This window comes from Photinus pyralis, unplaced genomic scaffold (assembly GCF_008802855.1).
Source record: "Photinus pyralis isolate 1611_PpyrPB1 unplaced genomic scaffold, Ppyr1.3 Ppyr1.4_LG2, whole genome shotgun sequence".
Lineage (NCBI taxonomy): Eukaryota > Metazoa > Arthropoda > Insecta > Coleoptera > Lampyridae > Photinus > Photinus pyralis.
The window spans coordinates 36,672,822-36,695,005 of NW_022170403.1; the positions used below are offsets into that span (position 1 = coordinate 36,672,822).

At 36.0% G+C, this 22,184-nt stretch overlaps 1 protein-coding gene and 1 long non-coding RNA gene across 2 annotated transcripts; one reads left to right on the forward strand and one right to left on the reverse strand.

Annotated features, from left to right (window-relative positions):
• The first annotated feature begins 415 nt into the window (after positions 1-415).
• LOC116164549 lies at positions 416-1,319 on the forward strand. The gene is made up of 2 exons (XR_004143934.1): positions 416-496; positions 551-1,319. It is a non-coding gene; the product is annotated as an uncharacterized LOC116164549 (long non-coding RNA).
• Positions 1,320-13,530: 12,211 nt separating this feature from the next.
• On the reverse strand, positions 13,531-17,186 carry LOC116164396. Its single transcript, XM_031478576.1, has 2 exons — positions 16,856-17,186; positions 13,531-15,041 (listed from the first exon to the last, which is right to left on the reverse strand). The coding sequence occupies exon 2, from the start codon at positions 14,937-14,939 to the stop codon at positions 14,010-14,012; it is 930 nt and encodes a 309-aa protein (XP_031334436.1). The 5' UTR covers positions 14,940-15,041; positions 16,856-17,186; the 3' UTR covers positions 13,531-14,009.
• Positions 17,187-22,184: the final 4,998 nt, after the last annotated feature.

The window sequence follows — 22,184 nt, forward strand, 5'->3', positions numbered from 1 at the left end:
GAATGCAACCCATCTAGTAACTTTATGCATTTGCGTTGGTGTTATTTTCATATCTATCTATGTTCGTATTGGTGATAATTCATTTCCGTTTTCGATAAGCGTTTTGGAGATTTCCTTATATGGTATTGTAAAGGCCGTTCTGTGATTTAATTGGTTGGAGATAAATTTCTTCGTTGCACTAGCCGGAAATTCGGAAAGAAAGTGGGGTCTTCTCGCTAGAACTTGCAAGAGGAACGTGTGTTTTTGACTGGGATTCGGTGTGTGTTTTACCATCTTCATGTTCCGTTGGTGAATTAACCATTTGCGAAAGCATTTTTACTTGCCAACGAACTTAAATGTTGTGTCGTTAAGGAATCTAAATCGACAGCAACTTTCCGAAATGGAATTTTAATCTTGAAGCCGAAACACTCATCGGTACCGATCCGATCCACGATATAACGCCTTTTACATTACTTGCTGTTTGACGAAGTTTTTTTTGTTTACTCTCTACTTAGAGGTTCGTTCGTCTATATTTAAGTGAGAACCAGTCGTAATTAGGTTATATTTTTAGAGTCCTTGTATTGGATAGGAGTCCTTGTACTAGATAAAATCCTTGTACCGATCTACGTACCGAATGGTGTTATTGAGGATGGATTGAACTTGGGAAGTTAGGCGACAGAATATTGCAGAGCAGTGCCGTAAAGTCTAGCATTGCAACGTTACGATCTTGCGGGCTAAGCCGAACTCTTCTAATAACCGACACCTTTTTATTGCACTACGTAGAAGACTTACACCAGGACCCAGAGGAGCCATTCAGACGTAAATATTTGATCCTGTGGTGATGTAAATGTTATAAATTTATCTGTTTGTATTGAATTGGACCCACATTGTGGTAATTGGCATATGCACTCAAGCCAATTGTAATACTGTTAATTAGTCAGCTTGGAATATTGGGATACGATAATTGATAATCACTTAAGTATTACTCCCATGTACGAAGTAATAACCAGTATGTAACGTACGAGCTCGTAACGACTTGAACCACTTCATTGCCCCCAAGCTACCGATTAAGGGATTGAAATCACTTTATCTAATTCATCACTTGTGCCACGGTAACAATATTTGTGTTCTGACCCCAGAGATTCTGGTGGGTTTTATTCCGTATTTCATGGGGGAAATTTTTTTTTGTAAATGTTTTATGTTTGAATTAATTTGGAGTATTTATTGTTAAAGCCTCATAGTTGGACCTAAGTTTTTGGGATTCCCATTGGGGAACCGAAGTTTTGGTTGTGCTTTTATGAAGGTGCAGAGCACCCCAATAAATAATTATTTTTGTGGGATTATAGTTACATATTTTTTTAAGCTAAGCTACCTTTTCCTAGTTCGGGTAGTGATAAGCGATATTGGACGAATTAGGTGGCGCCCAAAAGACTCTACCAGAACCACTAACCGTAAGTAGAGAAGATTGAGTTGAAATCGAGGATAGCTACGGAGCCATTACCAATTGTATTGAATTCTTTTACCTACGTCCCTGTATATTTGTCTTGCTCTCTCCGCTGTTTACCCTTTTGTCAACATAGCTAGCTGGCCGGTCAGCGGCGTGTGTTTTTATTTAAAAAGCACATGGTATTTTTTGTAGCGCCTTGCCTTTTGCAGCTCGCGCGTTATAATTTCTTTGAAATTTTAACCACAGATGCTTCTAGTAATGGCAACATATCGCAAATCGTAAAAATCAGGTGTGCATATGCGCGCAAACTGCGCAATGCCAACTTTTTAGTGTATCACAACGATGCTGAGGTAACGCTTATGTGCTTGTGTTTTCGTCTGTCTGTCTATGTCCGTCCGTCTGTTCCATCGAGATCTCGGCCCCTGGGTCACCAAGAGACTTCAGATTTTCACTAATTGATAGCTGCTATGGTCTATATTTGCCCATTACTCATCATTTACAATGTGTTACGCGGCAATACCCACGAGTGGGTTTTGAAACATTTTTTGGTAATAAAACCCGACACAATTTTTGTAGGTTGTACACAGGAAGATAAGATCTTCCAAATAACTCAATAAAAATTTCAGGTTACTATTTGAAAAAAAAAGTTTGATGCCATTGCGGCGCTCCAAAATTTTTTTTCAAAAATCCAGCCCGTTATTTTTCTGTTCGGTATGCCTAATATACATATCCGAAATTTGAACAAAATCCGTCGAGCCGTTTTCTCAGAAAATTGCCAACAAACGTACGTACGTACATACAGACGGAAAAAATAAGAAAGGTGCATTTTTTACGCATGCATTTTGTTTGCTTTTATTAGAGGGACCTACCATCCAAATTTCGTTAAAATTGCTCCATAAATAAGAAAGTTGGATGTTGCACATGCGCAACTCGATTTTTTGCGCATGCATTTTGTTTTCTTTTATTAGGAGGACGTACCATCCAAATTTCGTTTTAATTGTTCCATAAATAAGAAAATTGCATTTCTGCGCATGCGCAACACGATTTTTGCGCATGCATTTTGTTTGCTTTTATTAGAGGGACCTACTATCCAATTTTCGTTAAAATTGCTCCATAAATAAGAAAGTTGGATGTTGCACATGCGCAACTCGATTTTTTGCGCATGCATTTTGTTTTCTTTTATTAGGAGGACGTACCATCCAAATTTCGTTTTAATTGTTCCATAAATAAGAAAATTGCATTTCTGCGCATGCGCAACACGATTTTTGCGCATGAATTTTGTTTGCTTTTATTAAAGGGACTTACCATAGAAATTTCGTTTAAATTGCTTCAGAAACAAGATCGTTGCGTTTTGCACATATGCAACACAATTTTTTTGACTTTGACAATTTTTTTCTCCGTTTTTTGATAATATAACCCGGCCCAATTTTTTGTAGGTTGTACACAGGAAAATAAGGTCTTCCAAATAATAGAATAAAAATTTTAGGTTGCTATTTGAAAAAAAAGTTCGATGCCGTTACGGCGCTCCAAAATTTTTTTTCAAAAATCCGGCCCGTTATTTTTCTGTTCGGTATGCCTAAAACATATATACAAAATTTCAACAAAATCCGTCGAGCCGTTTTCTCAGAAAATTGCCAACAAACGTACGTACGTACGTACATACAGACGGAAAAAAATTTTATTCTTTAAAAGTTGCTTAACATGGTCTAAAACGTCGACATTTGATGAAATTTTGAAATGTTCAAAAAACGGCTATCGCAATTAATAGCTACCTAGCACATGCTAGGAAGCTAAAAAGTCAAGGCGGTTGAATACTGAAACAACCGAATGCAGTTAGATATATGGGAATAAGACGTAATTACTGATTTTCGTTAGGTTTCCGCAATTTTGAGGTTATGTTGACGTCAGTCACATCTTTGGCGAATGCACCGCTTCACTTTCGCAGTCGAATAGAGCGAATGTACGCAAAAGAAGGTACAATTTAAGGCTTCGTATGATAGCAGCATTCGTGATCATGTAGAAAACGACAAATTCCATGAAACCGACCTCATTTTTCATTCAGGTCAGTGTATAAGTGTACGAGCACGAGCTTATTAAGATTAAACGAAGGCCGTATTCTGTGGATTAAACTGACAAGCGAACTTCGGCGAGTACGCATGCGCTCATCAACTTTCTGACGTAATTTTTTCGTATAAACCTAAAATCACAAGGTTCACCTTCACATTTAAATTTGAGTCCGTGCGGCTGGCAGGCGCTTAGCTCATACTATGATCTAAGAGGAAACGTTTGAGAGTAAAAGTAGGTACAATCGCAACTTCCACCGTTGCACAACATTTTAATAATGTCAAATGCAATAGGTCCTTCGTAACTGTGGCTTCCAAGACCTTATAGTTAACATGCTGTACAATTATTAGAAACCTGATTACCTACTTTGATGGTAGGTATAGGTAGCTACTTGTATTCTCGGTTAATTGCTGGTGATTCTTCGTATAATAATGTAAGCAAAAACATCTTCCTCATGTTTTGGTTCTACATTTCAAAAAGGTCTGCAAGCAGCAAAGATTGAAACGTCAAACTATAATTTGAGACCTCCATCTGGAGTGTGCGTAATGCATTTCCCCACCTGTCCAAAAAAAAAAAAAAAAAAAAAAATGTGAACATTGAGATTATGCAAAATAGTGTGAAACATTCCTAAAAGTTCGAAAATGAAAAAAACGCACGTGGATGGCCCAATCCTTGATGGGGCTAGGATCGACGCTTTGTATCAAACAGTTTCTCACACATCAGTTTCAAATAAGTACAGTTTGACAGATGTGTACAATAAAGTAAAGTTAGCAAAAGCGACCACAAAATCAACGTTTTTGTGAAGATAGCCTAAAAAGTAACCTTTTGTGAGGGGAACGCTTTGTATATCTTGAATTTCGAAAGAAAATGAAATCCTGGATAAAAAATGTTTAACAACCACCAAAAATTGGAATTTAAAGAACTACTTGCAATTTTTTTTAAGTTTAAAACGAAACATTTATCCCGATGGGATGTTTATTTTATCTTACGTTAATTTTTTTTTCAGTTTATTACAAAGATCGTATACGACGCAAGCAACCGATACTTTAATCAGAAGAAGATATACGCGAAAATAAGCTAGAAAGTTTTATTCAGAATTTCATTTTCTTTTAAAATATTATGTAAAGATATACATACAGGGCGTTCCATTTAAAAAAGTTACTTTATATTATTAAAACTTTTGTCGGGTAATACGAATTTCGTTCTTACGGGTAATTGGCTCTCACTTATACAGATACTAATGCTTTCTGCACGACGCCAATTATTTAGATCTTAAAGCAATTAACTCTCTCAAAGTGGGTTACTTCACGTGTTCGCAGTTGCATTAACAGTGAATGGATGGAGCTACTCAATTATCAAATGCAAACCAAATCATTACTTAATTGCTATATGTCGTCTCTTTATATTATTCGACGTACTCTACAGATTAGTTTTTGACCAAGGTACAAACAAGCCACCTTGATGTATAGATATTTATTAAAACAGTTCCAAAACCTATTTGTAAGCACATTTCAAAGTTCGAAAGTGGGGACCCGTTGACGGATTTTTATTTGAATAGAAGTTTACTTAATTTCTTCGATTTTGTGTGCAGCGAATGGTCTTGGATTAAGTACAGCCCCGACAAATGTATTTGCGTATGTAAATTTGAGGCGCCTAGAAGTCATCGGGCAGAATGAAGTCAGCAGGAATTACACAACAATTTTTCAAAAGACAAGTCCGTTTTTATCGGAACTGGTACACAGCGTGTGAATTGCTGATTCAGCAGTATACTACTTCACACGAAGTCAATTTATAGCTGTTAAGGGATCTCAGCTAGAAAAAAGAAGTTTTATTAGTACAGAGGGCTGTGTGCCCGAGGATCAGTGCGAATTATAAAATAAAAGTAGTGGGAATTATGTAATTAGTAGAGAGCCGTGGAGCAATGCACGTTAAGCTACGATAGCGTTCACGTTGAGCGGTTAACCACCCGTAACTTTGCACGAGGTAGATTTAGAATCTGTGAAGAATTCAGGTTAACCCGTAGGGAAATTCACGTCGAAGCGCGAGAGGCAATTAGCGCGAAATTGAGTCCAGCACCAGTACATGTTACTTACAACAAAAAATCTTCGCGGTGTAGAATGTATGTGAGTTGCAATTCACTAATTACCACATATTTTGGTGTTTACGTTAAATGGCCTTCCAATGCCATGTAATCTTCATTTTTGCGTTTGACAAACAGTATTATTGCACCAAAGATTAGTTACCCATTGTACAGCTACGAGCTTGTACCCTAACCGGTTCTTTATTTTGGAACTTGCTTTTAATCTGTTTTTGCGATTATGCTTTGTGTATATGATTTATAATTCATATTTATCATGATTTTTTTGTCAATTAATCAATTGCAAAAATCATTTTGCTCATTAACAACTCTTTCACTGTTGGTCATTTTATTTTATTTCATTTTGCGTTCTTTCCCCACTGTACTTCAGGTCATATATTATTTCCCATTTAAAAGAATACAATAAGGAAACTGCCCGTATATATTCTTTTAAATGAATATCTCGTAGAAATCAGAATTTTTCGCACTCTTGTTTAGGAATCCACTTTTTGGGGTAGAAATTTTGGGAATTTCTGCAAAATTGTTACACCATGTATACAGCTCTTATATTATATCGAATATGTTGCAAACAATCTACTTGGTACTCTCACATATTATACTTTTGTGACACTTGTACTCTGATTAATAAAAATCATACATTTTGGTCAAATAGAAGCATAAAAATAGTTCACGCTTTAAAGAATCGTTAGATGAGACCCGATTTGCAAAATCATTTCTGATTATCTCGAAAACAAGCCCAAAGTCAAAAGCTGATTTCTCGTGAACCATTAATCGGAATTGGACGTATTTTTTTAATTTTAGGTCTTTCCGAGAGCTTTTCATTCGCCTATTATAGATTTACATTTCTGGTTGTATTTTGGAAACTATTCCATTTGTTGACTAAGAGTCACGATATCATCGACCGGTTCGGACCGATTTCAGAGCGGAAACTTCGAAGAGGCAAAAATTGCCGATGGCCGACAGACATTGTCAAGAGTTTTGACCGTGACGGTTTTCGAGCCAAAATAAAAGGAGAAAATCCTCAAGCCTTCTTAGTTTGGATGCCACTAGCGCGATTTCTGAACCGACAGGACATGCGAATGATAATCATTCCCTCTGATCCGGTAGGAAGCGACTTATTGACTTTCTTGAATGAGTGTAGCTGAGACCTGACCTGTTCGAAAATGTTGGCTAGTCGAAAGAAAGCCCCGTAAGGGAATTGAAATGGTGTTGATTGAGGTTAATAAAATTAACCCTTCGAAATTGCTTTGTTTTTGTTTGGTTTAGAGCCCATGTCTATGACTATTTCATTTAGGAATGATTTGCATTTTGCCATGAGACTCCTAGTTCTAGTTCAAAATTTGCCTTCTCGACCAGGAGGCCAAATAAGATTGAATGTTATATTTTCTTCTCCTTTTCCTCCCTTTTATCTCTTTTATCCTCGAGTATACCTTTAGACAGGTCATGTCCTAGCCAAAGCACTAAGCTCAAACCACAAACACAAACCAAAATATGGTATACATTACGTATATTCTTAGCCGTGTTGTTAATGTCAGGGGCCAATATAGCAGATCCTTAGTAAATACATTCATTTCCGTGAAAAGTGGTAGCAGGTGATTGTACATATCCTGGAAGGTTTTCAATGACCCTTTTTCTTTCCTTATAATCAATGAAGACCCTAGAGCTACTCGCGGTTGTGAGAAGGCAACTTTTACTTATATTTTGATTTGAATTTTATAACGATATAATTAAATTTCACTCTCCTCCACTTCTTTTGTTTTATTTATGTGGATTTAATCTATTCTCCGCGCGATACACTCATCCTCGAGCAACACATTTCACAAAACAACGTAGCTCTACCACTAGACAGGTTATCACGATCATATGCCATGGGGTTCCAGTCTGGGGAAATTTTGATTTTTGGTTTAGAGTTGTGCAGTTGTGCTTCTCGGCTCAACTTGGGTTATTTTGCGAATTTACAACATAACAAGTGGCTCTCTCAAACCCACATCCCACATTAACAAATTCTGTTCCTTTGTTTCAACAAATAAAGCCCACAAACAGAATAAAAACCCATGGTTTTGTGAAACATTAAAACTTGAGAGTGATAAACTAAATAATCTGTATTGGGTGGCTAAACAGTTAAATGACCCTAACTGCTATGCTGTTTACAAAAAGCGCAAAAAAGAATTCAACCACAAAATTAGTTGGTATAAAAAACGATATTTTTCGAAACAAATAGAGTCAGCTAACAATACGACCAAAAAAGTTTGGAGTATTGTAAACTCTCAATTAAATCGTAATAAGAAAAACACCACTAATGAAATCTGTCTTGATATTAAAGGAGAGGAAATTAGTCACCCGAAAACGGTTGCTGATTTCATTGGAAAGTTTTTTGCAAACGTTGCCAAAAATAAACTTAACCAACATTTTCAAACGCCATCCGCAAAGTGCACGACAGGTATCCATGTCCAAAATTCTATAGTATTCGATCCTATCTCGCCGGAGGAAATAGTACATTACATTAACAATCTTAAAATGTCAAATTCGATGGGCTCTGATAAGATCTCGACTAAAATTCTGAAGCATATTGCAACCACAGTAGCACATCCGTTAAGCTTCGTCTTTAATTTGGCAATAAATACTGGTTGCTTTCCAAATGCCCTCAAGTTGGCTATCGTCATTCCCTTATTTAAAAAAGGAGATAAAGCAAATGTTGAAAATTATAGGCCAATTAGCCTCTTAAGTACCCTCTCAAAATTATTAGAAAAAATAATTGTGTTTAGAATTCGAAATTTTTTGTCGAAATATAAATTACTCACTGACTGCCAATTTGGTTTTCGCCCTCATTTTTCAACTGAAGATGCAACTACGCATTTTATGCAAGCCGTTTACAATGAACTGAACGCCGGTAACCTAGTTATAGGATTGTTTTTTGATCTACAGAGAGCGTTTGATACTGTCAGCCCCAGATTTCTAAAAGACAAATTATCAGCTTTGGGCATTCGCGGAGCTACCTTAAATGTAATCTGCAACTACTTGGATCACAGGAGGTTAGTTGTTAGGGTTAGAGATCAGTTATCTGAAGAGTACCCTGTTCAGCTGGGTGTTCCCCAGGGATCCGTGATGGGGCCCTTATTATTCATTATTTTTATGAATGATATGCCAAACTATATAACAACGAATAATATTACAATCTTTGCTGATGACACTTCAATGGTTGTGGCGGCACCTTCTACTGGGGAACTCTTAGCTCGTGTGGAGTATGTAACGTGTGCTTTTAAGTCTTGGTGTACAGACAATGGTATGATTCTTAATATTGCTAAGACAAAATGTTTGTATTTTAGTAAAAAGAAACTGCCGGATTCAATATTGAGTTCAGGGCTGGCTAAATCGAAATTATATTTGGAAACTAATGTAAAGTTCCTAGGAGTTAGTGTCGATGGCTCTTTTTCGTGGCAACAGCATATTGACCATGTTACTTCGAAACTTAACAGTTGCTACTTTGCAATTTATAAAATAAAAAATATGGTTGATATGGCGTGCCTAGTGAATGTCTATTATGCTCTAGCGTACTCGCACTTAACATATAATATCATGTTATGGGGACAAGCTGCCTCCATTAATAGGGTATTTATTGCTCAGAAGAGAATCTTGCGATTGATATTCAACCTAAATAAAAGGGAATCTTGTAGAACGAAAAGCATAAAATTATGACGATATACTCAATTTATATCTACAACTGTCTAAAGTATGCAAAGCGTAATATAACAAAATTTAGCGATAACTCACATCATAATTACAATACAAGATTTAATGACTTGCTACCGACAGATTTGCACAAATCGACTTTTTATGAGAAGTCACCGTTTTATGCTTGCAAAAAGTTGTACAATTCATTGCCCTCTAAAATTAAAAGTATCAATAATTTCAACTCTTTCAAAAATATAGTTAAGAAATATTTACATAGGCAAGCCCTCTATTCACTAAATGAATTCTACGAATTGCAAACTCTGTGAAGGAAACTGAGCCGTGTGTACTATCTTCTTTTGTGTATTTATTCTTGTACTTGACTTGCATTATCATATACCATATATGTCAAGATGCTAATAAATCACTTTATACTTTATAATTTATGATAATTATGATTAACCGTAGAAAAAGAAATCGTAAAAATATTTTATATTCAAAGGTAAAACTAAGGTAAGATCCGAAAAAAAGGGCCCACGACCCCATGTGACATTTCAAATTTTTAAGGTAACGGTTACTATTTCCTAAAGCTATAAAATGCGAGATATATCGTATTCGGTCAGTTTTTGTTAATTTTCTGTAAACTGGTTTAGTCAGGGATTTAGTAGAGGATGCAAATTTCATTGGAACACCCTACAGAGTATGTGACCGTTCTATTCGGGGTTTGTCTTCTTAAAGACGAAATGAACGAAAACATGGAACTGTACAATTCTAGAAGTAGAAGACAAGTACGCGAGAAACGTGTATTATTAATTACATTAAGATATTTATAGTAGTTTATGCAATATTGGATGGTTAAAGCTCGGTTGATCAACGCTGACAATAAACCGGTAACGTACCTGCTATTTCAATTATACATATTAGGATCATTTCGTTTTCATTGTAAAATCAATTTTATCACCTTCTATTTAACATTTGTTGAATTCCCCATAGGCACGGAATTCCTGCCCAATAACTTTGAAGAGAAATTTTATTAAATACCTAAACGCTCTTTCCGATATTAGATGAAAAATATTCATGAGCTTGGACGTTTATTTCTCCCTTTTGCTATAGTTGAGGTAGATGAGGTGTGATTAAAATAACGAGAGTGGGATTTATGAAACGGTATTTTCTGTGGTGAGAAAACGTGATACATTACAGAAGAGCACGTACGCGAATATGAAGCAACAAACAATAGTGCAACATATTATTGACTGTACACTCTACTTTTACACTTTTAGTTTTCTTTGTATACATCTTAAAACTATATATTTTGTTGCACACCTTTCCCAGTTAGTAAGTAAGTAACTTGCAGAAAGAACAAAAGTAAGCATTGTATGTAGTCACTTTTACGAAAGTACTTCTTTTGTTCAGTGATTTCTTAGAAGCACATTATACCACAAGGTCCAGCGCAACAAGCACTACCGTGGATCAAAATTTATTTATAATCCAATTTAACTTTTCATTGTTTGCCACCTTCCTTTGCGTACAAAAACCGCATAATTTCCGTATCGTTTGATTACTTTTTAAAATAAATTATTCTGTTACACATTCCTTTAGAACTATGCACAGGTATTTGTATCGCACTCCAATGTGTGTAGGTAATCAATAATTTAATTGTTTTAAAAATAAGATGTATAAGTACACTGTACCTACACCTTTTTCTGTCTCGAGCTCTTGTTCTATTATATTTAGATAGGAATTACTTTTCTTAGTACCTACCCATGCAAGCCTACCTAACTTATCGACGAGGAATGCAAGCGAGATTGATGTAATATGTAATGCAACAAACGGAATTCAATTCCTGTAAGCAAAAGGTGTCCAAGATAAAACAGAAATGAAATAAGAGGCCTTTAATTTCCGTTGATATTGAATTAGAGCTCCACGAGTGCATCTAATGAAACGTCGTGTTCAACAATCGCGTAATAAGATACTTTAACACAAAGCACATATAAAATGGATAATCTATTTAAACCGGAACCTGAAAACAGGGTATGAACAAGCTTGTATTCGATTACTATTGTTCAATGGTTTGGGTCAAGGGATCAGCATTGGGAAATAGCTTGGGGAAAAGAGCTAACCCGAAAGGAGGATAATTTTATTTCATAGTCACGATGCAAGAGCAAATCTGATTTATTACTACAATTTCAGACCAGAGAGCATCATATAAATTTTGGCATTAATTGCCTTAGATATTAATACTGTTACTGTTAAGCAATTAAATGCAAGAATTCAACAGTCCTATCCTATGTGATTTTTAATGCTAGATCTTGGAAAGGTTCGTGCATCAATTAGAAATCGTTCAATTTCTCCTTATTCCTTAAATTAAATTCCATTTTAGTTTTCTGAGAGTTCATTTCAAAGTATGATTTCATCATGAAGCTACCCTATCCTCCCCAAATAATGGTTTTACTGACGTTATATAAATTAGTGTAGATTTTTGCTTTCCATTTAAGAAAAACTCTTTCGTCCACTACACTACACTTAAATTTGCGATAAACACATTCGAATTCGAAAGTGTCTTTTGTCGTTATCTTTTCAATGACGCACATGTCGTATATAAAGTGTGCGCGCGTAAAAAAACAAAATATTTCGGTTGCACAAAAAAATTTGGTAGAGATACCACCCTCACACCTGCCCATGCGCGATTTTGCGCTTTTATGTCTAAGAATATGTGTACTAAATTTGATTCCAATTGGTTCAAAAGCTCTTCAGCCCTTCCTTTTATGTCTTAAAAACGTGTACAAAATTCGGTTCGAACCCGCGACGTCGGATCGCTTTTAAAGTCGGTGATCTAGTCATGTGCACCAATCAGATGGTAGTAATGGTCTTCATTTATACTATTATAAACGCGACAATTCCCTATTACATATTCTAATTAATGGCGTCTTTCAAAGAGTATACAGGTTGATTCAAAGTGGAGGGCCACCATGGGGATCTCGGAAAGTGTGAGCACTAGGTAGGTAGTTTAAATTTGGCACTTGATGCTTAACCAAAATGCGTTTTGAAACTGAAAAAAAAATGAAAATGGTTTCCATAAGAAAAAAAAAGGTTGATGATGGTTAACCGGAGACGAAACGTCCGACTTAAAATTTAAAACTATCATCTTATAGAGGAAGAAAGTGGCCATAATAAAGTGTCATTTATTTTGAAATATGTTTTAAATAACTTCAGTAAAAAAAAACGATGTTGCGAAATTTCGTTTTTTTCCGGATATCTTCAGTTTCAAAATCGCATTTCGTTAAGCATCAAAATACGCAACTTTACCAAATTTAAACTACCTACCTATCTCTTACAGTTTCCGAGATACCAATGGTGGCCCTCGAATTTGAATCAGCGTGTATACCGCAAAAATCGTCTCGCATAATTATTTATCATTTCAGTACATTCATATAAATAAAATAAATCAAAGTTTATTAATAATAAGACGTTTAAATTTTTTAAATCTTCGACCACCCACCACCGCCGCGCCTTCTGCGAAATTAGTGGCAGATGCTCGGATATCCTAACAGCACACACCTACATAACTATCTTACATCCAAATATCAACAATAATAATTATAGTAGATTATTTTATGTGGAGGATTCTTGGAAGTAGTCAGAATAATGTTTGTGCTTGTTTCATTGCACAGTCCCGAGACGAAATATTATTATTGGTCGACTGATATAAGTACCCTTTCGTATATATTTTTATAAAACATGACAGTACTATGTAAAGTTAGGTTATTAAAAAATTTCAGCTAATCAGATTTTATTTGTCAATTTTTTTTAAGTTTGCAGCAAATTTGCCAAAAAATGGCGGATGATTACGGTACTTTCTATATCCAGATCGAAAACCACTAATTAAAGGAAAAACGCCGAAACACGGCAAAAGATTTGTCAAGGGGGACAACTTTTTAACCAAGACTCTTCCCCCCTTTCACCCTCTGCCACCCAGGGTCATTCCCTTAAAAGTTTTAAATGACAAGTGGTATTGAGTAATGGCTTGTTTGAATGGTTTTTCGAAGTTTTCAAGTTTGATTTTTTCAAATCGGTCAATTCGTTTTCGAGAAAATTCGTTATAATACTCTTTGATTTATCGATCAAAAGAACTTACCTGAAGTTCGATCGTAATTATATGAAAGTCCAGTCCTCAATATTACATAATTAAGAACACTGTAGTACATGCTGTCTCCAGCTTTTAGCACAAGTTTTAAAGAATACACCAAAAATTCTGCGTCCGGTCCTGTCCGTATATTCCCGTTATTCATGTACCCACACCTACCGGCGCGATTTATCCTCATTATTTTAAAGACAATTTGTTTTACGTTCATACGGGAGAGGAGGGGTGGGTTGTAATATTTTCGGACTGGACTTTCATATAATTACGATCGAACTTCAGGTAAGTTCTTTTGATCGATAAATTATATTTCAAGTCCAGTCCTCAATATTACATAATTAAGAACACTGTAGATGTTTAAAGAATGTGGACGTAAAACACTCGCTCTATATTGTTTATACATAATAACATTTATAACAGCAAGAAAGGCATACTAAAGCACCAAAAGTAAGAAAAGAAAACTAGTTTTTGAACAACCAAAAAAGTATTCTACAAGAAACCTATATACGCATACTTAAGTAACAGATTTTTTCCCTGTGGTAAGTATTTACTAAACTTATAAAAACTATTTTGCAGGTAAGTGAAATTTGACCTGAATCTTAAGGTATTAAAGTCTATAACTGAGAGTTAATACTGATTGTTCCTTGACTTAAAATGCATTCTGCAAAGTTATTGTTTTCCATCAAGGGCCGGTTGTAAAATTTTGCGAAAGTTTGAGATGACTGAGTCCATCCCGCGGTACGCCTTATAACATCCAGAGACACACCACCTCTAAGTGCTGCTGATGTTGCGGCGTGTCTTGTAGAATGGGCCTGAAAGATTTTTGTGTCCACACCGGCTTTATAAAGTGTGGTCTTGACCCATCGGCTTAACGTCTGTTTCGTTGCTGGTTTGAACGGTTTAGAACAAGTTAGAAATAAATGATCATCGTTAGTTATTCTTCTGTGACTTTCCGTGTGGTTCAGGTAACTTAATAAACACGACGCGACACAGATATTTTTGTTTTCTTTGAAAAACGGTAATCTTAAGTTTGGTTGATAACTGTTCGGTTTAGATGTCTTAATTAAATCTGGGATGAATATGTTAATACGTTCATCAGTTATGTTGATATTAGAGCATCGTATTAATGCAATCGTTTGTAATCGATGACCCGTCACCAATGTCAGAAGGGCAACCAGTTTATGTGAGAGGAAAGTTAAACTGCTGTCATCGGATTTATCAAAATACCTTATGACCTTTTCAGGATTCCAAGTGTAATTATATTTAGGTTTGGGAGGTCTCAGTTTAAACACTCCCTTTAAAAACCGTTTAAGAGATAAATCATCTCCTAAATTACTCATACTAATTAAGGAGAGGGCTGATCTATGAGAGTTAACTGACCCGAATAAGTTATTAGTAGAATCCAGTATGTTTTGTAGAAAAGAAATAACTGGTTCCGATTCCACGTTAAAAGGGCAGATGTTTCGATCTCTGCAGAAATTCCACCATAATTTATAGGTCACCTCATACTGAATGATTGTGGAATCACTAAGTGAGCTGATCATTGTGTCGATAGCTTCACTGGGTATTCCTCTTCTTTTGTAGGACTCCCTGATAATACTGCGGCCACCAGGGTAAGCTGTTGTGACAAAGGGTGTGTTTTCTTGCTAAAAGGACAAAAAAGAATATTATCTTTAGGCCCAAATTCAAGTTGAGTTCCTATTATAAGTGTCTTAAGAATAGGATACCAAGCTTGTGTTTTCCACAATGGAAAAACTACGATACCTTTGGCTTTATCGTTAATTATTTTCTCAATTGTTCTTAGAACAAGGGAGAAGGGAGGGAATGCGTAGAAAAAATATTTAGACCAATCTAACGTGAACGCGTCTATTGCCTCTGATCCAGGGTCTCTTTGCCATGATATGTACCTTTTGCATTTGTTATTGTGTCTAGATGCAAAAAGGTCCATATCTGGTTCCCCAAAATTAATTTTAATATTTTGGAATATTTTCTCATTTAAAGACCATTCTGTTTCTGATTTTAAAATCCTGGAAGCTTGATCAGCCCTCCAATTATCTTTAGAGCTAATATAAGAGGCGAATAACCACAACTCATATCTCTCGCACCATTGCCATATCTTTCTGGATAGTAAGTTTAACTTGGGATGTTGAACACTTCCCATTTTGTTAATGTACGCTAGAGCTGTACTATTATCCGTTCTGATTAAAATATTACAACTTCTGTAATCTTTTGCAAAGCATTGTAAACCGAAAAAAATGGCTTGAAGCTCGAGAATATTAATGTGGTCCTGAGCTTCATCGATTGTCCACCAACCGTGAGTAGACCCTCCCTTACAGTACGCTCCCCACCCTGTGAGGCTAGCATCAGTAGAGATCTCTAAAGAAAAATTGTGTCTTTTAAGAGAATTTTTGCAATCCTCAATATGGTCAGCCCACCAAATTAAATCTAACTTAATTTCTTGCGAAATATTCATGTAAGAATTATAGTTGTTTTTATTATGATTAAGCGCCAAAAATTTTGCTCTTTCTAACAACTTTGTGTACAAACGACCGTACGGAGCCGCCATACAGGCTGAATTAATTAAACCGAGAAATTGGGCAAAATGTAGGATTTTACATTTTTCTTTACGCATAAAAAAATTTATTTGTTTTATAATTTTTTGCCTTTTTTCCCCTGGTAACTCAATTGTTAGGTTAATAGAGTCGAATATAAACCCTAGAAATCGACAAGAAGTGCTAGGGATTAAAGAACTTTTTTCCTTATTTACTATAAAGCCTAAGGAAAAAAGTAGGGTGGTGACAAAATTAACATTTTTTGTACACACTTTTTTACTAGGACCCAAAATTAAAAAATCATCAAGATAGTTTATACTAGAAATGCCATGTTGTCTAAGATGTTCGACGACTGGTTTCATTAGTTTTGTGAATGTATAGGGTGCTGATGCTAGACCGAACGGCAAGCAATTAAATTCAAAGAGAATGTCCTTATGGTAAAATCTCAGATATTTTCTGTGTTCCGGATGGATTGGAAGTAAATAATAAGCATCTTTAAGGTCTACGGTAGCAGAGTAATTACCGTATTGAATTAATCTGTTTGCTGTTCTAGCATCTTCCATTTTAAAATGCGGTGCAACGATAAAACGATTCAAGTTTTTTTAATTGATTATAAATCGTTTTTTCCCATTGGGCTTATCGGCTAGGAAAGTTGTCGAAATGAATTGATCAAAACAAGGATTGCACCTTCTTATAGCACCTAACTTTAATAAATAATTAATTTGTAAGTCCATCTCTGTTTGTTTCAAAGCCGACAAGGTTTTTGAAAACACAGCTTGTTTTTGAGATGGTAATTGTACAAAGGGTAGTCTATATCCTTGTAACCAATCTAGTATGACTGGATTACAAGTTATAGTCGACCAGGATTTTAGAAAGAACCGAAGGCGGCCTGCATAGTTAGAACTTACCGAATCACTATGGTTTAATACCTCTTCTTCCTCTCTCCGTCTCTTTTCTTGGGAGCATAGTTGTTGTTGTACCTTCTGGGGGCCTGTAGAGACTTCTGCGGCCCTGTCTCCCCCGAATGACGAGCCGGGTAATGAAAATGTGGTTTCTGATTCTGGTATCGCAGTAATGGTTGGCCCTTTGCCCCCCCCAATTTGGTAAGTTTTTTAACAGGGCTTTTAAATGAGGTAGGAAGTTTTAACTCTTTAGATATACTCTCAAGAGTCTTTGCAGAGGTTAATTTCTCATTTAAGTCGGATCCGAATAAAAACTCAGAACCTAATGTATTATCTGTCAGATCTTTGACGTTTTTGTTTAAATAGGGGACTAGAAGGCTTCTTCTGGTAATGGAAACCCTGTGGGATAAATTAGTAAGAATACGTCCGGAATCACCCAAATTAGTCAAAATTGGGTTCCTTGTATCCTCGGGTATCTTGTTTAGGTTGTCTAACAATAAGCTTATGCCCTTACCCAGGGCAGTAAGTCCTTTTCCTAACTGGTTTTGTATCTCTACATAAGCCGAGTCTGTCAAAATATTTTGTTTTTGTAAAGCAGCCTTTACTTCAAGATTTAGTTTAGGGGGGCATAAACTCTTTAAATTAGATGGTAATTCATAATTATTAAGTAGGGTTTGTGAATCTCCCTTCTTTAAGCCATTAGTTAATAAGGCGTCCCATCTGGTTACCAGTTTTTCGTGCAGTGAAAAACTGTTAGTTGCTACCCTATTCGGATCCTCTCCTAAGGAGTTAAAAATATCCTCCGACATGGTAGGCAATTCCTCATCGCAAAAAATTTGTAGTTCGTCCCTGTCGGGAGAGTTAACGACACTACACATATCGTTATTGGCAACAGGGCTAGGAATGCTACACGCATTCTTATTATTGTTGTTTGATATTTCCGTATAAACTGCCGCCTCCTTACTCCTTTCCGCTTTAGCTGCATGCTTCGGCGGTGGAGATCGCGACCAGGAACGCGGACTGCGTTGATGGTCCGGACTAAGGTTCGGAGTCGTCGTACTCTCCCTGAGCCTCGTCGAAACTACACGTTTCGGGGCCGGAGAGCGAGAATAAGAACGCGGCATACACTGCCGGCTTTGCGATGAACGAGTCGATGACGTAGGCTTTGGCGTACGTGACCGGAATCGTCGGTGACGACCTTCGGAATTCGACCGAGAACGAGAACGTTGCCTTTTTAACTCAATTTCGAGTTTTTTAATGCGTTTCATCAGTTTCTTGGAACTTACACGGTCTCCAGAATCTGAGCTGTTTGATCTAGCTCGTTTTTTATTCTTTCCCATTTCGAATAACTGAAATAATCTGTAATAAATATTCTGAAAAATTTTGAGGTTAGAAGTCCAAACACGCAAGTAGATGAGAAAGTCTACTCGTAAGAATAAAAAGAATTGTCGGTAACAAACCGATTCATCGGTACTTACTGATTGAATCACAGGTAATGCCGAGATAAAACCGCAAAAAAAATACTTATCGCGATAACGTCGACGAAAATAAACTCACGCTGAAAGCACAAGAAGCATAATGAGGATAAATCGCGCCGGTAGGTGTGGGTACATGAATAACGGGAATATACGGACAGGACCGGACGCAGAATTTTTGGTGTATTCTTTAAAACTTGTGCTAAAAGCTGGAGACAGCATGTACTACAGTGTTCTTAATTATGTAATATTGAGGACTGGACTTGAAATATAATTCTATTTATCAAGAAGGTATGAATATATTCACTGTTCTGGCTGAGCTACACCCTAATTACATCCGGTCCCTCCATTCACAATCGGTAAATCATAGTGTTCCGCGCTGGTACAAAGGATTAATACGCGAACGATTAAGTGGACTTTATGATGAAAGGAAATCTTTTTTTTTTTTTTTTTTTAATTTAATTAAGGCTATTCGGGATCTAGCCCATGAGCCTTATTATCTGATTGGTTTGAATGTTTATTTTATCGCGAATAAGATGGGATTTCAGGAATATGAGTAAACAGGGGCACAAAATTTCACATTGTGGTGTCCCTCACAATGACTTCTTTCAAGACACAAAACACAGACTCAGACCTCGGTTGCATAGGAGGGCAAACAATGGATGGTCACAAACGGACGCGAAGTATATATTTTTAAATTCTTAATTTACTATTCTTTAAAAAGTTCAGTAAGCTTCTACATATTGGCTCTTTATCAAGTGCCAGGAGGGAGATTAGTTCTATGGGAAAAGACACGCCATGCGATTGTAATTCATTTAGTAATGTTTTCGTAGCTATAGTGTTATTGGGACATGCAAAAAATATGTGGTTCAAATCTCCAATTTCGTATCCACATGAACATTGCGACGTAGGTTTTAAATTAATTTTATGCAAATGAGGTGGGTAGCTCCCATGCCCAAACTTCAATCTAGCTATCTCGGTACATTCCCAACGATTTAATGCAGAATTTTTTTCATACCATGGCCTGGAGTAAACCGTGGGGGGTATTTTAGCATATTGTGTACTTTTAGTTTTATAATAGTTTTTCCACAACATATTCCACGATTCATTTAGAATTTTTCTCTTTAAAAGAGGTACCACATCTGTATACGGAATTTTATTACTGTATATATATGCGCTTAGGCTATCCGATGACTTCGCCAAGCCATCAGCTACCTCATTGAAATGGATATTACTATGTGCTTTTGTCCAATAAAAGGTTACAGTTACGGATCTACAATGCAATTCCGTTAATAGTTTAATAATATCCCTGACAACATAGTTCATTTTTGGTAATTTTGTGGTATTCTCTAATGACTGCAGGACCCTCCTGGAATCTGTCATCACCGCAATTTTTTTCGAGCCAATTCTTTGACAAAATTTCAATGCTTCCAAAATAGCAATTGCTTCCGCTGTATAAATTGATAAATGTCTACTTTAGACTAAATATTTGGTTTAGCTTACTTCGGGGATAATAAAAGGCACATCCACATTTAATTCCATCTTTTGACCCATCTGTAAAGACAACGTCGCTATTTCCAAGTTCGTTGAAGATTGACCAAAATAATCTTTCGTTAAAAAGAGTGTTTTCACTATATGGTGGATAAATTATATTGGCATTTATCAAGTAACTCCCAAATTCAAAAAAGCGAAGCAATCGCTTTGTTTGTATATCATCCAATAGTAAAAAATCACTTGTACAGGCTTGTGTTAAAGGCGGAGTCTTCTTTTTCTGCCAAAATTTATTTGTTAAGACTTGTGTGTTTAAGTTAAATATATTCTTTATTATACCAGAATATCCATCTCGTGCCTTATCTAAAACAGAAATTGAAAAGAAATGTACGTAAACAAACTATTTATGACGTTATTTAATGACAAAAATTAATGTGTAGTATGAATTATATATTTCTTGGCGGACCGGTAAGAGCGGCTCATTGTGTATCGACAAAGACGAGCGCTGGTGGATGGACAGGCGACGAAACGAAGGGTTGCAACTCTAAGTAATTACCGCTAAACGGTACGACGACGAATACATTAACGAAACGAACACCAGTTGGTGGCTTGTGGTTTTTCTTAATTTTACGACCGAACTCTATGGTTTTCTAGCGTGTTGTCCCTGCAATCTACCCTTCTCGATTCCCTCCTTTTCCGCGCAGGTTTGCTTTTAAGTTGGAAAGGAAAAACGGAGGCTAACGAAGTAAGGTGGAAAATAGGACAAAACGAAATGGTAAGGAAAAATTAAATTACAATGGGACGAAACACATAGCATATTCTAAAAAGGTTTATTTCTCAGTGAGCAATCATAATAATTTTGTGCCGCCTTTTGTTCATTGCCCTATTGCCTTTTTTAGATCTTCATCGTTAATTTGCCCAATGAATTCGGTTTTTCTTGCACTTAGGCCAATGAGTTATGCGATTTAGCCACCATTTTAGTTACAATGCAATGATACAATTGAATTACAACATCAGTAGATACATGATTTAAAATAGTTCCAATGGTTCGCGACAGTGATAATTAAATTGATCATCATTGCATTTAATTGGTTGAAAGAGCTGTAGGTAGGCAGTTTCTAGTTAAATGGAAGATGTTGCAATTATTAATTTTATATTTTTGTAAATTCGTGAACATCCCTGAAACCGACAGTTTTTATTATTTACTACTGGTTAATAATCATATCATTATTGACCATAATAACCATCTCATCATAAGATAATAGTGAAAAATAGTACATTATATATGTACCAAGATAGAGAAGTCCAGTATTATTGTCTGAGCAGCAAGCTTACATAACGAGGCGCTTGCGCAGAGAGGTGTAAGGTGCAAAAGCAATAATAGACTTCTGTACCGTGGTGCATATACTATTTTTTTCACTACTCGTACTCGAAGTCCTCTAAATTAAAATATATTGTTAAGAATGTGACGTCCAACCTTAAAATAATGGAGCGCTATATATTTCATTCGTTTTTGACTTCGTTTGCCTATGTAAATTTTTCTTTTATATAATTTTAGACCCTAACCTTAAAATAGAACTATATATTATACTTTATTTTTTTCACTACTAGCGTCTGATGACATGATTATTAACCTTTTTTCCACTTGTAAAGTAGGCTTTCTCGGCATTTGTTCAAAGGGGTTAATAATTTTTTATTATTAACTAGTAGTCAATAATGAGAACTGTCACGCTGTCACTTTTAGAAAACACAACCCGAAACTTCGCTCAATAAACGTTTGGACAAGTTCTCTAAAACGAATAATTGCCACCATTCGCAATTTCCAGAGAAATTACATACCTAAAATTATCACATTTTGAAAAAATTCGAACGAAATTACTCTTTGAAAAATCTCAATGACAGAACAAAATACGGCCTGTTTGACTTGTACTTCCACGTACTTGATTGACATGTTAAATTAAGAAATAAACAATTCTGTCCAACCGTTAACTCTCTTATCAATATAATATGTTAATTTAGAGGATTTCAAGTGCTAGTAGTGAAAAAAATAGTATATATACCACGGTAGAGAAGTCTATTACTTCGCACCTTACACCCCTCGGCGCAAGCGCCTCGAGATGTAATCTTGGTGCTCAGGCAATAATAGTGGACTTCTCTACCTTGATATATAATGTACTATTATAGCATATGTTAAAATCACATTTTAATAGGTTTGAATGAGTAGGCCAAGCCGTTCTTTGACCGTAAGGATAGATAAAGTGATCACTTTAACCGTAAGGGTATACATAAGGTTAAACAGATGAGTGTGCATTCTAATGGCATCTGTCATTCTTATTTCAAATGGACGTTGTAAAATGACTTCCAGAACA